General features: G+C 29.5%; 1 protein-coding gene across 1 annotated transcript; it reads left to right on the top strand.

The window, feature by feature from the left end:
* The first annotated feature begins 5,225 nt into the window (after positions 1 to 5,225).
* LOC124938966 (protein LURP-one-related 15-like) lies at positions 5,226 to 5,816 on the top strand. Its single transcript, XM_047479486.1, has 2 exons — positions 5,226 to 5,492; positions 5,583 to 5,816. The coding sequence occupies exons 1-2, from the start codon at positions 5,256 to 5,258 to the stop codon at positions 5,814 to 5,816; spliced, it is 471 nt and encodes a 156-aa protein (XP_047335442.1). The 5' UTR covers positions 5,226 to 5,255.
* The last annotated feature ends 12,916 nt before the right edge of the window (positions 5,817 to 18,732 follow it).

The following is an 18,732-nucleotide window of genomic DNA, read 5'->3' on the forward strand; positions in this document are numbered from 1 at the left end:
GGAACCTCCTCCTAGTTTTCTTGATCTTCATGAGTTTGACCAATAGGAGCCTTCTCCGGCTTACCAGTTTCATCAACATTCTTTTCCGAACCGGCTTCATCTATCCGACCGGTTTTATCACAAATATCAGCAGCGCTTTGAGACTGTACAAGTTCGTGAAGTGGGGAAGATATAAGTTCAACGCCAGTGAGAGTTCTAGAAACGATGGGCTTCATCTCACCAAATTCCCGTTGTAGCTTCTGCCCCAGTCCCGCCACTCTTTTGTCCTAGTCCTGTTACGTCCTGCCTCAATTCTCGCTTGAAGTCTATCCGTTCTTGACTTTGAGATTCCTGCTTTCCTTCCATATTATCTAATCGTGCCATGACATTCGTTTGCCATGGAGCTAGAGCATTCATGATAATTTGGACATGATAATAACGAGTGAAAGAGAGGTAGGATTTATCTAAACAAAGATTAACTTAGTTAATTTTGTTTATATAATTAATTATCTAATTTATCTAACAATTTTCCCCTTTTGATTATTTAATTTAAATATTCAAAACCTTGTAATCATTGTCCGTTTTAAGTTAATTTTGTTTCAAACAATTTCTTCCTCTTTGATAGTTTAGCATAAATTATCAAAGCCAGTTTTTATTTAAAAAATTGTGATTTGATTTCTTGCAATAATACTCTTTGAAATCTGAATTGATGTATTCACCTCCGTTGTCGGATCTCAAACACTTAACCTTCTGATTTGTTTCATTTTCAACAAAATCCTTCCACTTCTTTAAAATAACAAATACTTCAGACTTGTGTTTCATAAAGTAACTCATACTTTTCTTATCAAATCATCTCTAAAAGTCACATAATAGTATTCTCCAATAGAAGAAATATTTGCAGGTCCCCACACATGAGTGTTTACCAACTCTAGCCTTTTTTTCTTTATCTCCTTCCCAATATTTAAGAAACTCACCACTTTCTGATTTCCAAGAATGCAATTTTCAAATAACTGATGTTCAATAGATTTGACTTCTAGAATCTGTTCATTCTGTAAAATAATTTTTATTATTTTTCGCTCATATGGACCAACCTGCAATGCCACAACTCATTGTTCTTTGAGTCATCAACTACATCAACAACTATTTCTCTACACGTTGAAGTCATGTATAACGTTCCAACTTTGTGATCTCGAACAACAACTATTTCTCCTTTAGTCACATTCCACGCACCATTTCCACAACTAAAATTGTGACTTTTTTTTATCAAGTTGTGTAACAGAAATCAGATTACGCATTAAATTTGGAATGTGTCTCACCTTATTAATCTTCCAAACAGAATTGTCTACCATCTTCAATTTGATGTTCCCTAGGCCAACAATATCAAGTGGCTCACCATCTACGAGATCAACTTTCCCACAGTTTCTAGGCACATAATTCTCCATTAATTCTTTGTGGGCAGTGGTGTGGAAAGAAGCTCTCGAGTTCAAAACCCATGAATCTATCGGGCTATCAACAAACAAAAGGAACGCATCAGTGACAGTTTCTGTAACTGCATTGACTGCATCATTTTTATCATCACCATTTCTCTTCGGTACTTTGCAGTTCCTCTTTAAGTGTCCTTTATTTACCATAATTCCAGCAATCAAATGCGCACCTAGACTTGGACTGACTCCTCCTATTTCTCGACATAGATCTGCTCTTACCTCGGTTGAAATTTCTAACATTATTCATGCCCTTGTTTTCAACATTCACAATAGAACCTTTGAATGTTTTACTAGAATCAATTTTACGAACTTCTTCAGCAAGAATACGATCTCTAACTTCAATAAATTTCAATTTTGAATTTCCAACAGAGTTACTAATTTATACCCTCATAGGTTTCCGGCTATTTGGTAGAGATGCTAAAAAAACCAGGGCACTAACTTTATCCTTAAAATCAATCTCAACAGATAACAGTTGATTCAAAATTGTATTAAATTCGTTCAAATGAGTAGTGACAAAAGTACCATCAACCATTCTTAAATTGAAGAGTCTTTTCATTAAATGTACCTTGTTGTTAGCATATGGTTACTCAAACATATTAGAAAGAGCCTTCATAAGAACCATGGTGGTCTTCACCTTTGCTACGTTGTGAGCAATAGTTTTGGCTAACGTCAATCAAACAACTCCTAAAACCTGTCTGTCAAGGAGTTTACATTAAGCTTCATCCATCTTCTCTGATTTCTAACTCAAAAGAATATGAAGCTTATTTCCATAGAGTAATCCTCAATTTGTATCATCCAGAATACATAATATGTTCCATCAAATCTTCTAATCCCGTATAGGGGTGTTCATCGGTTCGGTTTCAGGTTATTCGAGTTCCTCAATTCGGTTTCTTCGAATTTTTTGTTTTTTTCGTCAATTCGAAAACCGAACCGAATTCGAATAAATTCTAATTAAACCGAACCGAATTCAAATTTATATTCGGTTTGAACTTCGAATAATTCGAATTCAAACCGAATTCAATTTTCTTTTATTTTAAACTCAAAATAAAATGTACCAACAAAGAATTGAACCCGGGGTCTATACCATGGTAGGGTACTATTCTACCACTAGACCACTAGTGTTTTTGTTTCATTTTTTTCTTTTATTATAAATCTTAATTCGAAATATTCTAGTTTGATTATTTTGAACTTATTCTTAAGTTAAGTTTGGAAAAATAAATAATAAAAAATGAATTCGGTTTTCGGTTTGGTTTTCGAGTTGAAACCCAAACTCGAAAACCAATTCGAAAACCGTATTTGAATTCGAATTGGTTTGAAATTCGATTCGAAAACCGAAAATGAAATTCGAATTCGGTTTATTCGAATTCGGTGAATTCAAATTCGGTCGGATATTCGGTTCAGACCAAATATTGAACACCCCTAATCCCGTATCCTATACTGTTCTCGCCTGCCATCATTTCTAATGCTTTAATCTAGCCTATCAACTCTGATATCAGTTGTTAAGATTTGAATCCCCCAAATCCGACCTATTTGAAACGATCTATAAAAATGCAAGAAAAGAAGAACACGAGAAGACACGAATTTATAGTAGTTCACTCAAATGAACTATGTCCACTTCAGGCACCACCAAATTTAACTATGAATAAGAAGAAATACAAAGTTTTTTGCCTCACACTTTATCTCTCTAGAATTCTGTCTAATCAATGTAAATCCTTAATTATAACATATTTATAGGGTAAATATTTAGTTCATAAAACCTAAATAAATCTTGGTCAGGCCCAAACCCCAACCAAATAAAAACCCAATAAACTCTAATTAACTATGGTAGAGTTTATTATCAGTGTAGACTCTATAACTCAACAAGACCATCAATTGATGGGCACATGAGACATAACACAAATACCATTTTCATGTGTAACCAAACGCCAAACATTGATTGAAATATTTTTCATTCGTATTCGAGAACGCAAAACATTTTTCTTTCCCTAATATTTAAAAGAAAATTGGGTAGCAACTCTAAAAAAAACAAAATTAGTTTATCGATATCATTTAACTCTATTTCTGGTTCCTCACTTCATATTAAGCGAGTAGACTTCCAAAAACTAGTTCTCTCGTTTCGTTTATGAGATTCAATAGAAATGTAAGCTACGAGTTAAATGAAATCGATGTTAAGTTAGACTCTAATTTAATTTATTCATCACACTCGAAATTCGAGAATAATGTAAGTAATGAGACAAAAACATTAAAGTCGAACATACGCTTTAGGATGTTGAAAAATTTTACACTTTTTTTATTTGTATTTGATATTAAAGATAAAATTAAATTATATAAAATATTAATAAAAAATAATTTTTAAACAAAATTATAATTTTTTTGAACCAAATATTATTCTATAACATAGAAGCTAGAACACCCCCAACTTCCATTTCAATCTTAATGGGTTATTAACTAATATTATTGATTTAATTTATTTTTTTAAATATATTATAACAAAATAGTTTAAAAATAATTTAATAATTTTATTATTAATATAATTTTATTATTTCCCTAGGAAAAAAAAAGAGGTTATATTCCAAAAATAGCCTAGTCACAAAGTGTTTTACAAAAACAACATTTTACTTCTGAAAAAAAAGACCCTTTTACCCTTAATAAATTGTATTATTCTTCTTTTTGTTTCCCTTTTTTTCTTCATTTCTTCTTATCTTCTTCTCCAACTCTTCATCTTCTTTCTCTCTTCTTCTTCTTCCCCAACGTTTCATCTTTTTTCTCTTTTCTTCCTCGTCCCCGCATACCCGACTCCCCAGCAAGCAACCGGACGCTCCCCTCGACTATCCCCGACTCAACGAAGGACGCTTCCCCTACCCGCGACTACCCAAGCAACGCATGCAAGGCGATCTCTCCCACTGATTGAGCTCTGACAACGCCAATGGGTATGCGTACATTGCGTCTACGCAAAATATAGTTTACGTAGGACAATTTGCGTAGACGTAGACGCAAACTATAGTTTGCGCCAACACAAAGTATAGTTTGCACCAACGCAAAGTATAGTTTGCGTCTACGTCTACGCAAATTGTCGTATGCAAACTATACTTTGCGTAGACCCAATGTACGCATACCCATTGACATTTGTCGAAGCTCAATCAGTGGGAGAGATCACCTTGCATGCGTTGCTTGGGTAGTAACGAGCAAAGGGAAGCATCCCGCGTTGAGTCGGGGATAGTCATGGGGAGCGTCGCGGGAGCGTCCGGTTGCTTGTTTGCTAGGGAGTCGGGTATGCGGGGATGAGGAAGAAGAGAGAAAGAAGATGAAGCGTCGGGAAGAAGAAGAGAGAAAAAAAATGAAGACTTAGGGAAGAAGAAGAGAAAAGAAGAGAAGAAGAAATGAATAAGAAAAGGGAAACGAAGAAGAAGAAAATTTACCAACGACAAAATGATTTTTTTTTTCGGGGGCAAAGGTTATTTTTGCAAAAAAAAATTGTAACTAGATTATTTATGAAATATACGATCCTTTGGAGGGTCATTTCGTCAAATTTCCCTATATATATAATACAAGTGGTAGAGTTACAAAATTAAAAAAAAATAGTTTGACCATCCTAACAGTAATATATATGGAAGGTGGAGGTAGACACTTTCTTCTATTAATAATCTTCTTCTCTAAGTTTCATAAGAAATTGTGGATTAAAAAACAAGTTCCAAAAGATACTAAACGTGAGGAAGAAGATTACAGGCTTTCAAAATACCAATATAAATATCTCAATCTTAATTACAACCCGACGACGGTGATTAATTATTTATGGCGACAACTTCTAGCTCCGGCCAGATCTCAGTCGTTAACCCTAAATTCTGTTCACCTTACCCAGTTGATATCATCATAAAACAGAAGCGCTCCACCCTAAGTAAACAAAAATACGCCGTCACCGGCGTTAATGGGGATTCCTTGTTTCAGGTGACAGGGAACTTCTTCGGCTTCCATCACCGTCGCTTCCTCCTTGATCCCGCCGGAAACACCATCCTCACTCTTCAGAAAAGTGTATGAGCATGCATTCAAGATGTTGTCTTTTTCCAACCCCATATCTGTGTGTTTGTTGTCTTATTTGAAAAGAAAAATTACATTTTTCAGAGTATGAGCATGCATTCAAGATGGGAAGTTTTCAGGGGAGACAGTACCGATTATAAGAATCTATTATTTAGCCTGAAGAGGTCTTCTATGTTCCAAATAAAGACTCAATATGATGTTTTCATGGCTACCAATCCAGAGGAACGTGGTAGTTGTGATTTCAAGATCTATAAAAAAGAGATCTATGCTGGAAACACTAAAAACATCGCTATAGCTCAGGTAAGCGATTTTCTATAATATTATATAAAATGGATTGAATTGATTTGATTTAGTTTGGTTTGGTTTGGTTTGGTTTGATTTGGTTTGGTTTGGTTTGGTTTGGTTTGGTTTGATTGAATTGCAGATGCACAATCAAATTGGTTGTTTCAAGAACAAGTATTGGGTGACAGTTTATCCTAATGTTGATTCTGCATTTATAGTTACTCTTGCTGTAATCCTTAAAGAGATCAAATCAAAAGCAAGAAGACGCAATGCTAGTGGAGGAATAAACAATAATAATAATAATATTGGAATGTGATCATATAGTTTGCAGTTTCATTCTCTTTATTTTATATAGTACTAACAAATAAAGACAGATGTCTTATGATATGATGTTATTAATGTGTGATTATTTGTTGTAACTTTATGTTGATTAACTCATAATAAATTATGTAATATTTGTCTATGAACAATTACACTTTACACATGCATATATTGGGTCGACAGAGTGAAATACACATTCAAACTCGTTTTTTATTTTACTATTTGATTCCGACCTCAACAATATCTCTATTTTTATACACATACTCAATTTGTCGGGTACCCGATTCCGACGAATACTCATTACTCGATTAAAATACTTATAAGATTGTAGATGTTAACCAAACATAAATTTAATAATAATTTTATCGAAATGTAAAAAAAAATATTACTTACCTACATACTTATGTTTAGACAATGAATAAAGATAACAACTTTATTGTTACTAGCATGAATCCCGTACATTTGCACGGATAAGAATATATATACAAAATATTATTTACCTATAAATATTTTAGATAAAATTAATATTATTAAAATCTAATTTATTTAAAATTAGTTTTAGTTTGTAAAAATTAAGTTTAATCTAAACTTAATGTTAACATATATATTTTATTCCCCGGCACCCACTTAATCCCTTAATTGACCATCATCTTGTGACTCACACTTTTTCATATGACTCTTTTATCCTCTCGACAAACCACCCACCAATCTTAGTCGACCTCAATTGATGACACACATCTTATCTCTCGTCTAACTCAACCACTAACCCCCCCAATTGACCCTCATCTTATGACTCACACTTTTTCATATGTTTCTTTATCCTCTCGGCAAATCATCCGTTGACCCTAATCTTGTGACTCACACTTTTTCACATGCCTCTTTATCCCTCGACACACCACTCACCAATCTTAGTTGACCTCTCTTTTACTCTCACTTCAACAAATCAATAACCAATCTCAATTGATCACACACCTCTTATCCATCGTCAAAACCCAAACACTAACCCCAACTGAACGACATCTTTTGATTCACACTTTTTCACGTCTCTTTATCCTCTCATATGCCTCTTTCCCCTCGACAAACCACCCACTGACCCTAATCTTGTTACTCATACTTTTTCATATATTTCTTTATCCCTCGATAAACCACTCACCAATCTTAGTCGACCTCTCATTTACTCCCACTTCAACAAATCAACAACCAATTCCAATTGATCACAGACCTCTTATCCAGCGTAAAATCAACCACTAACCCCAATTGACCATCTTGTGACTCACACTTTTTTTTATATGTCTCTTTATCCCCTTGGTCGAAAAACTACCTACCGCCCGACATCCATCTCGTGACCTCACACTTTCAAATGCTCGTTAAATCAACCACTAATTCCGACCTCACACTCGACAAGCTACCCGAACTCCATTTCGTGACCTTACACTTCAAATGCTCCTCAAATCAACCACTAATTCTAACCTCACATTTTCAGATACCTCATATCTTTTATTTAAAAGTTGTGTCACCATATATTATAGTTAAGAATTCATTCTTGAAAATTTAAATTTGCATGTTTTCGAATTCGAACCCTAGTCTTAAGCATGAAATGTGAAAACTTTAACTGCTAGACCACATGAGATTGTTGAAATAATTTTATTATTTTGTGTATGTATATATATTATTATTTTGTATTTAATATTTATTACTAATTAGTTAATTTTTATATTAACTAAAAAATTATTTATACTCATAAATTATATATATATATATATATATGATGAGAGAAAAAATATATTTATATAAAATTAATGATGAAAAATAATATATATATATATATATATATATATATAATTAATGAGAGATAAAATAATTAGGAAAGAAAAATTAGTTATTATTATTTATAAAATTATATATATATATATATATATATATATATATATATATATATATATATATATATATATATATATATATATATATATATATATATATATATATAATAGTGTTATTATGTATATAATTATTGATAAGATAATATATATTTTATATGATTAGTGAGAGAAAAAAATATAAGATAAAATATATTTATATAAAATTAATAATGAAAGAAAATATATATAATATATATATAAATTTTTTTTGTTATAAATGCATCTACCTCATAAAACTATTTTTATGGAGGAGAGAGTGTTAGATAGAAGCTTATAAGTTGGTTGGTTGGATTGAGTTAGAAATAATTTGAAGATAGCTTGTGAAGGAACCACACTAGTATCCCTTCCACTTTGCTGGGCGTGTATTTGAATTTCTCGTTTGAATCAACTTAGATGTATAAATGGTTGGAATTTTAAATTAATTCTATTAATTAAATGGAAATGAGTTGGATAAATAAATTAAATGTAATTTAATCCAAATAAATATAAATTCATACTAAATTCAAATGTAATTTTTTGATGAAATTTAATGCATGTGGATAAGATTGAATGCAAATCAAGAGTCTTTAAATGTCAAAAGTCTGGGAATGGCAACCGTTGGATGAATTATTCGCCGTTGGATTGATAAATGAATTTATTGTGATGATTTAATTTCATCTATAAATATTCCTTCTATATCTCATATCTCTTTTTCACTCATTCCATAATTTCTCTAGAATTCGAAAGGTTTTTTATTGGGTGTTCTTCGAGTTCTTCACCTAGTCGAATGTTCTTCAAGTTTTTCACTCAATCGAGTATTCTTTGAGTATGTCAGATTTGGGGGATCCAAATCCTAACAACTGATATCAAAGCTGATAGGCTAGATTAGAGCATTGGAAACGATGGCAAGCGAGAACAGTATATGACGCGGGATTAGAAGATTTGATGGAATAAATTATGTATTCTGGAGGATACAAATTGAGGATTATCTATATGGAAAGAAGCTTCATGTTCTTTTGAGTGAGAAACCAGAGAAGATGGATGGAGCTGAATGAAAACTCCTTGATAGATAGTTTATAGGACTTGTCCGATTGACGTTAGTCATAACTGTTGCTCACAATGTAGAAAAGGAGAAGACCACCATGAGTCTAATGAAAGCTCTTTCTTATATGTATGAGAAACCATATGCTAACAACAAAGTACATTTAATGAAAAAACTTTTCAATTTAAAAATGATTGATGGTACTTCTGTCACTACCCATTTGAACGAATTTAATACAATTGTGAATCAACTGCTATATGTTGAGATTAATTTTGGGAATGAAGTTATTGCTCTGATTTTATTAGCATCTCTACCAAATAGCTGAGAACCTATGTGAGCAGCAATTAACAACTTTATTAGAAATTCTAAATTGAAATTTGTTGAAGTTATAGATGGTATTTTTGCTGAAGAGGTTCGTAAAATTGATTCTGGTGAAACGTTCAAATGTTCTTCTATGAATGATGAAAGCATGGGAAAATGTATTGATATAAATTTCAACTGAGGTAAGAGAAGATCTATGTAGAGGAATATGTTGAGGAGTTAGTCAAAGTCTAGGTGGACATTTGATTGCTGGAATTACAGTAAGTAGGTCTAGTTGAAGAGGAACTACAAAACACCAAAGAGAAACAGTGATGATAAAAACGATGGAGTCAACGCAGTTACATAAACTGTCACTAATGTGTTGTTTCTGTCTGTTGATAGCTCAATAGATTCATGAGTTTTGGACTCGGGAACGTCTTTCTATACCATTGCCCACAAAGAGTTAATGGAGAATTACGTGGTTGGAAACTATGGGAAAGTTAATCTCACAGATGGTGAGCCACTCGATATTATTGCCATGGGGGACATCAAATTGAAGATAGAAAATAGTTCTGTTTGGAAGATTAATAAGGTGGGACACAATCCAGATTTAATGCGCAATCTGATTTCTGTTACAAAACTTGATGAAGAATGTCACAATTTTAGTTGTGGAAATAGTGCGTGGAATGTGACTAAAGAAGCAATAATTATTGCTCGAGGTCACAAAGCTGTAATTTTATACACGACTTTAACATGTAGAGAAACAATTGTTGTTGTAGTTGATGACTCGAAGAACAGTGAGTTATAACATTGCAGATTGGGCCATATGAGCGAAAAAATGATGAAAATTATTTTGAAAAATGGGCAAATTCTAGAACTGAAGTCTGTTGAACATCAGTTATGTCTAAACAACATTTTTGAAAAACAAAAATTGGTGAGTTTCTTAAAGATTGGGAAGGATCTAAAGAAAGAAATACTAGAGTTGGTACACATTGATGTGTGGGGACCTGCCCCTGTTTTTTCTATTAACGGATCACAGCACTACGTGACGTTTATAGATGATTCAACGATAAAGGTACGAGTATATTTTATGAAGAACAAGTGTGAAATATTTGTTATTTTCAAGAAGTGGAAGGCTTTGGTTGAAAATGAAATAAATCAAAATGTTAAGTGCTTGAGATCCGACAACGGAGGTGAATACATCAATTTAGATTTCAGAGAGTATTGTGCTGTGAATGGTATCATTATGGTGAAGACTATTATAGGAACACTTCAAGAAAATAGAGTAGTTAAACGGATGAATCGAACATTAAACGAGCGTGCTAGTAGCATGAAATTGCATGCTGGGCTGTCTAAAACTTTATGGGCAGAAACTATCAACACTATTGCCTACTTGATAAATAGAGGACCCTCAATTCCTCTTGAATTCAGAATTTCTGAAGAAGCCTAGAGCAATACAAAGGTAAACATTTCATATTTGAAAGTGTTTGGTTGTTTATCATATGTTCATATTAATGAATGTGATAGGAGCAAGTTTGATCCAAAGTCTAAAAATGTTTTTCATTGGTTATGATGATATCAAGTTTGATTATCGTTTCTAGGAGTATCAAAATCGAAAGATTATTCGTAGTAGAAACGTTATCTTCAATTAACATGTTCTCTAAAAAAATTGTGTTGGGAAGACATCAAATGGTGATTCTAAATTGGAAGAGACTGGTACAGTCGATTTGAGAGATTTTTATGCTGATTATATACCGACTGTCGAAAAATACCAATGTTTTGTTGAAGATAAAATTGTTGAGAACGTGGCCCCAATGGTAAATCAACAAACATTGGTTATACAGGTTAGAAGATCGTTAAGAAATTGAAAACTAGTCGAGAGGTGGTCCCCATCTCTAAACTATATCTTGTTGACAGATATAGGTAAAACTGAAAGTTACGAGAAAGCAATACAATATGATGAATTAGTTAAGTAAGAGTCTACAATGAAAGATGAGAGGACTCTTTGACGTCGAATCAGGCTTGGGAGCTGACTGAGCTACCAAAGGGAAATAAAGTACTTTACAATAAATGGATCTTCAAGATTAAAAAAGAACATGATAAAACCATGATGTACAAGGCAAGGTTGGTTGTGAAAGGATTTTAATTGAAAGAAGGCATTGACTACAATGAGATATTCTCTTTAGTGGTTAAATTGACGACAATCAAAACTATTTTGAGTTTTGTTGTGAAAGAAAACATTCAAATTCAACAAATGAATGTCAAAACCTCTTTCTTCATGATGATTTGGATGAAGAAATTTATATGCGACAACCATAAGACTTTAAAATCAAAGAAAGAGATGAGCTTGTGTGTAAGCTTAAGAAAAGTCTATATGGTTTGAAACAAGCTCCAAGTCAATGGTACAAGAAGTTCGATAACTTCAAGAAACTTAGCAATCTTTTGAAGTGTGAAGCTGATCATTTCTGTTATATTAAGAGATTTGATAAATCGTACATTATTCTGCTCTTCTATGTTGATGACATATTGATTGTTGAAGCAAGCTTATATGATATTAACAAACTAAAGAAATAGTTTTCTGAAAAGTTTGCAATGAAGGATTTGGGTGATTCAAAAGAAATCCTTGGGATGAGAATTTGTAGAGATATAGAAGTTCTCAAGCTTTCACAAGAAAAATATGTGAAAAAAATTCTTAATAGATTCAACTTGTACGATGCAAAACTAGTTACTACCCCCTTAACTAGTCACTTGAAACTATCTAAAGATCAGTCACCTTCAACAGAGGATGAAAAAAATTACTTGGACACCGTTCTATATGCCTTTGCCATTAGTTGTATTATGTATGCGATAGTTTGCATACGGCTAGACATAGCACATGTAATGAGAGTTGTTAGCAGATTAATAAGAAACCCGGGTAGACAACATTGGGAAGCAGTAAAGTGAATACTACGATACTTAAGAGGAAGTATGGGTCTCGCTTTGTGTTTTCGAAAGTCTAATATGAGTTTGGAAGGATATGTTGATGCTGACAATAGTAGAAATAACACAACACGGTACATATATACTTTGGGAGGTACTACAATTAGTTGGGTTACAAAACTGCAGAAGATTGATGCTCTTTCTAGTTGTGAGGCATAGTATGTTGTTGTGATAGAGGTTGATAAGAACTTGTTACGAGAATATGATGTGGTTGCAACCCTTTTTACGAGAATTGGGTCAAAACTACAAGGAAAGTGTGTTGTGATTCATATCATGTTCATTATCATTTCATCTGATCAGCTTTAGAAGATGAAGTGTTAGCTCTTGAGAAGATTCACGAGAGTGAGAATTCAGCTAATATGCTGACAAAAGATGTGACAAATAGGGGTGCATATTATGGGTTGACCCAATCCCTAACCCTAACCTAAAATATTAATTTGGGTAAGTTAATTTGGGTTGGGTATGGTTTGGGTTTAATTTGGGTTGAGTTAGGGTTACCCTAATTCCCCAAATTATATAAATTTAATTTAATTCTCTCTTATTATTCCAATATAATTTAACTATCTTCCAACTAAGATATTTTTACTACGTTGATCTCCATTAGAGTCGAACATGTTTTTAAAATTTTTAACACATTCAACACATTTTTCACACGTTTAACACGTTTAATACGTTTTCCACGTTTTTGGCACATTTAACACGTTTTTGACATATTTAACACATTTTCACACTTATAACACATTTTTTACACGTTTAACATTTTTTTACGTTTTTGGCATGTTTAACACGTTTTCACACGTTTTCATGTTTTGATATGTTTAACATGTTTTTCACATGTTTAACGCATTTTGATAAGTTTAACACGTTTTTGGTACAATTAACACATTTTAAGCACATTTAACACGTTTTTGTTACGTTTAACAAGTTTTCACGTTTTTGCCATGTTTAACACATTTTTACACATTTAACAATTTTTTGACATGTTTAACACGTTTTAACAAAATTTTGCCACGTTTAACTATTGTTTTGTAAATCTAACACATTTGAAACGTTTTGACACGTTTAACACGTTTTTCATATTTATTTTTCATGTTTAACATGTTTTTACATTATTAACAAGTTTTTCTCGTTTTGACATGTTTTTCATGTTTTTTGGCATTTTAACACATTATTGATACGTTTAACACGTTTTGACACATTTAATATATTTTTTTACATTTTTGGCACATTAACACGTTTTTAAAATTTTTAACACGTTTTTCATGTTTTGGCACGTTTAACACGTTTTGACACATTTAACTTGTTTTTTTTATGTTTTTAACACGTTTTTGGCATTTTTAACATGTTTTGACATATTTAACACATTTTTTCGTTTTTGATACTTTTAACACATTTGGGCATGTTGAACACATTTTTGGCACGTTTAAGCGTGTCAAAACGTGTTAAACATGCCAAAATGTGTTAAACGTGCCAAAATGTATAAAATGTGTTAAATGTGTCAAAACGTATTAAATGTGTTAAAAATGTCAAAAACGTGCTAAACATACCAAAAACGTGAAAAGCATGTTAAATGTATCAATAATGTGTTATACGTGTCAAAAATGTTTAAAACATTAAAAAACATGTTAAATGTGTCAAAAACATGTTAAATGTCTTAACCGTATTAAAAACGTGTTAAACATGCCAAAAACGTGAAAAACGTGTGAAAAATGTGTTAAATGTGTCAAAAAATGTTCAACATGTTAAACGTGTGAAAAATGTATTAAAAGTGTCAAAAATGTGAAAAGTGTGTTAAACGTGTTAAAAACATGTTAAATATGTCAAAACGTGTTAAACATGTCAAAAACATGAAAAACGTGAAAAACATGTGAAAATGTGTTAATCGTATCAAAAACGTGAAAAATGTGTCAAAATGTGTTAAATGTGCCAAAAACATGAAAAACGTGTTAAACATGTGAAACATGTGTTAAACATTGTAAAAACGTGTTCAACATTTTAAAAACGTGTTAAACATGTAAAAAACGTGTTAAATAGATACAAATGTGTTAAATGAGTCAAATATATGTTAAACGAAAAAATAAAAAATTAATTTGGGTTACCCAACCCATATTAGTAAATAATATGGGTTGGGTTATGGGTTGAGTAAATTTAATTTGGGTTGAATATGGGTTGAGTAATACGGGTTGAGTTTACCCGTTTTCTCACCCTAGTGACAAACGAGAAATTGAAGTTGTGTGCAACTTTAGTTGGAGTTCTTCGTTAAGATACCGGATGGAAGTCGCTACCTATCGATAGATGATGAAGTCAGTCTCTAAGTGGGAGATTGTTGAGTTATGGAGCCTACACTTATAATAAACTCTATAATAGTTCATTATAGTTTATTTAGTTTGTATTTGGGTTTGGGGGCTTGAGCCTGACTAAAAGTTATTTATGTTTTATTATTACTTGAATGTTTATCATATAAATATGTTATTATTAAGAATTTACATTGATAAGATATAATTTTATAGAGATAAAGTATGAGACAAAAACTCTGTATTTTTGTTCTTTTTTACAGTGAAATTTGGTGGCGGTTGAAGTGAGCGTAACTCATTTGAGTGAACTATTATAAATCTGTATCTTTTTGTGTTCTTCTTCTATTACATTTTTATAGATAGTTTCAAGTAGGTCAGATTTGGGGATCCAAATCCTAATATTTAAACATTATAATTTCATTAATTTAAAAAAAATAAGTAAAAATGATCAAATTTTTGAACTAAATATTATTATTTATTATAGTACACCCTAGCCTAGTATTGTTCTAAATGAAAAAAAATCAACTTGTGATCTTTGCTTAATAAATTTTTTTTTTGTTGATCATTTCAGTTATCTTAATATATTATTAATTTAATGTTTTGAAAAAAAATATTATAATAAAATAATTTAAAAATAAATAAATAAATAATTTATTTATTAATATTATTTTCAGAATATTTTGACGATCCAAACATTGAAAATTAATAGCTATATATTAGATGAGGAATGATAAGCTAAACTAAAGATTCAACGAAAGCAGGTTCACGAATCCGACGTGGCCTGCCAGGTTATCCCCACGTCCCGAAAGCGCTCATTTCGGGTCCCTAAACCATTTATTTCGGGTCTCGAAACGGCCATTTCGAGAAAAAAATAAACTTTTTTTTGGTCCCAAAATTGCCGTTTCGGAACCCGAAATGACCGTTTGAGACCCAAAATGACCGTTCGGGACATTATGAAACTGTTTCGGGAACTGAAATAAGCGTTTCGGAATATTTTAAAAAAAAATTTCCTACCAATATGTAATGCCACGTTGATTCGTGAACTTACTTTTATTTAATCTTTCGTTGAGTTTATTATTTTTCATATTTATATTCTTGAATGTTTGGTTGGTCAAACTAATTTTTTTTTATTACCTCTGTAACTTGTATTATATATATTTGAAAATAATAAATAAATAATTAAATTATTTTAAAACTATTTTATTATAATTTTTATTTTTGTAACACACAAAGTATGGTTGGTTAGATACTCTTTTTATGTGAAAATTAATTAACTTTTAATGAGGTTTAATCAATTTTTAGGGAAATTATTATTTTTAATTTTAATAATCAAAATCTCATTACTTGCTCTACTATTGAATCCCATTAAAAAAATGAAAATAATAAATTTTATTAAAAAATTATTATTTTTTAAGAGTGGACACTTCGTTTAAAAAATAAAGAATAATTTACGTGTAGAAATATAATTTCAGATATTTATTTTGAATTCAATTATTGGTAAAACTTACCCGCTTCGAATATATATATAAAATGAGATAACAGATTAAGTAGTTATCTCGCAAACACACTTAACCATTCGTAAAATTTGCCGCCTGACATACTCAAACTCAAGACCTTAAAGTAAGAATATCTAAATATTGTTGCTGATAGTCTAAAAGAGAGAATTATATATATATATATATATATATATATATATATATATATATATATATATATATCTTTTTCGTTGTTTGGATGGTTAAATTATTTTTAACTTTTACCTATGCAACTTGTATATAAAATATATTTGAAAATAATTAAATTATTTTCGAACTATTTTTTTAATAATTATGTTACAAGTTTAAATCAATAACATTTAGTTGTTAACAAGTTAGATAGCTCAATTAATAAGTTCATTTTTTTCTTTTAAAATTAGGTTGAAGTGGAGTGGGGTGTACTAGCTTGTATATTAAATAATAATAATTATATTTGGTTCAAAAAATTGATAATTTTTGTTAGTGTAACTTGATATATCTTTAATATCAAACACAAATAAAATCATTTTATATTTTACTTTAACAGTTTAGAAAAGTATTATAAAATTTAAATTTCTAAAGAACTTAAGATTAGATAAGATACCTCTCAAAATAATATTATAAATTTAATTTGTTAATTCAAATTTAATAATTACTTATATCTAGTACTTTATTATTATTTTACCTGAAATAAAATGATTTGAATTTACATGAAATAAATTAATAAAATTAAAATTAAAATCAAAAAATTATTTTAAAATAAGTAAAATTATATAAGTACAACAAATTACTATTAAAAATAGAAATAAAATATATTACAAACATAAATCAATACTTATATCTATTACTATTTTTTTAATAATTTTGTTACAAGTTTAAATCAATAACATTTAGTTGTTAACAAGTTAGATAAATCAATTAATAAGTTCATTTTTTTCTTTTAAAATTAGGTTGAAGTGGAGTGGGGTGTACTAGCTTGTATATTAAATAATAATAATAATATTTGGTTCAAAAAATTGATAATTTTTGTTAGTGTAACTTGATATATCTTTAATATCAAACACAAATAAAATCATTTTATATTTTACTTTAACAGATTAGAAAAGTATTATAAAATTTAAATTTCTAAAGAACTTAAGATTAGATAAGATACCTCTCAAAATAATATTATAAATTTAATTTGTTAATTCAAATTTAATAATTACTTATATCTATTACTTTATTATTATTTTACCTGAAATAAAATGATTTGAATTTACATGAAATAAATTAATAAAATTAAAATTAAAATCAAAAAATTATTTTAAAATAAGTAAAATTATATAAGTACAACAAATTACTATTAAAAATAGAAATAAAATATATTACAAACATAAATCAATACTTATATCTATTACTATTTTTTTAATAATTTTGTTACAAGTTTAAATCAATAACATTTAGTTGTTAACAAGTTAGATAGCTCAATTAATAAGTTCATTTTTTTCTTTTAAAATTAGGTTGAAGTGGAGTGGGGTGTACTAACTTGTATATTAAATAATAATAATAATAATATTTGGTTCAAAAAATTGATAATTTTTGTTAGTGTAACTTGATATATCTTTAATATCAAACACAAATAAAATCATTTTATATTTTACTTTAACAGTTTAGAAAAGTATTATAAAATTTAAATTTCTAAAGAACTTAAGATTAGATAAGATGCCTCTCAAAATAATATTATAAATTTAATTTGTTAATTCAAATTTAATAATTACTTATATCTATTACTTTATTATTATTTTACCTGAAATAAAATGATTTGAATTTACATGAAATAAATTAATAAAATTAAAATTAAAATCAAAAAATTATTTTAAAATAAGTAAAATTATATAAGTACAACAAATTACTATTAAAAATAGAAATAAAATATATTACAAACATAAATCAATACTTATATCTATTACTATTTTTTTAATAATTTTGTTACAAGTTTAAATCAATAACATTTAGTTGTTAACAAGTTAGATAACTCAATTAATAAGTTCATTTTTTTCTTTTAAAATTAGGTTGAAGTGGAGTGGGGTGTACTAGCTTGTATATTAAATAATAATAATAATATTTGGTTCAAAAAATTGATAATTTTTGTTAGTGTAACTTGATATATCTTTAATATCAAACACAAATAAAATCATTTTATATTTTACTTTAACAGATTAGAAAAGTATTATAAAATTTAAATTTCTAAAGAACTTAAGATTAGATAAGATACCTCTCAAAATAATATTATAAATTTAATTTGTTAATTCAAATTTAATAATTACTTATATCTATTACTTTATTATTATTTTACCTGAAATAAAATGATTTGAATTTACATGAAATAAATTAATAAAATTAAAATTAAAATCAAAAAATTATTTTAAAATAAGTAAAATTATATAAGTACAACAAATTACTATTAAAAATAGAAATAAAATATATTACAAACATAAATCAATACTTATATCTATTACTATTTTTTTAATAATTTTGTTACAAGTTTAAATCAATAACATTTAGTTGTTAACAAGTTAGATAGCTCAATTAATAAGTTCATTTTTTTCTTTTAAAATTAGG

This window comes from Impatiens glandulifera, chromosome 5, assembly GCF_907164915.1.
Source record: "Impatiens glandulifera chromosome 5, dImpGla2.1, whole genome shotgun sequence".
In the NCBI taxonomy this organism is placed as follows: domain Eukaryota; kingdom Viridiplantae; phylum Streptophyta; class Magnoliopsida; order Ericales; family Balsaminaceae; genus Impatiens; species Impatiens glandulifera.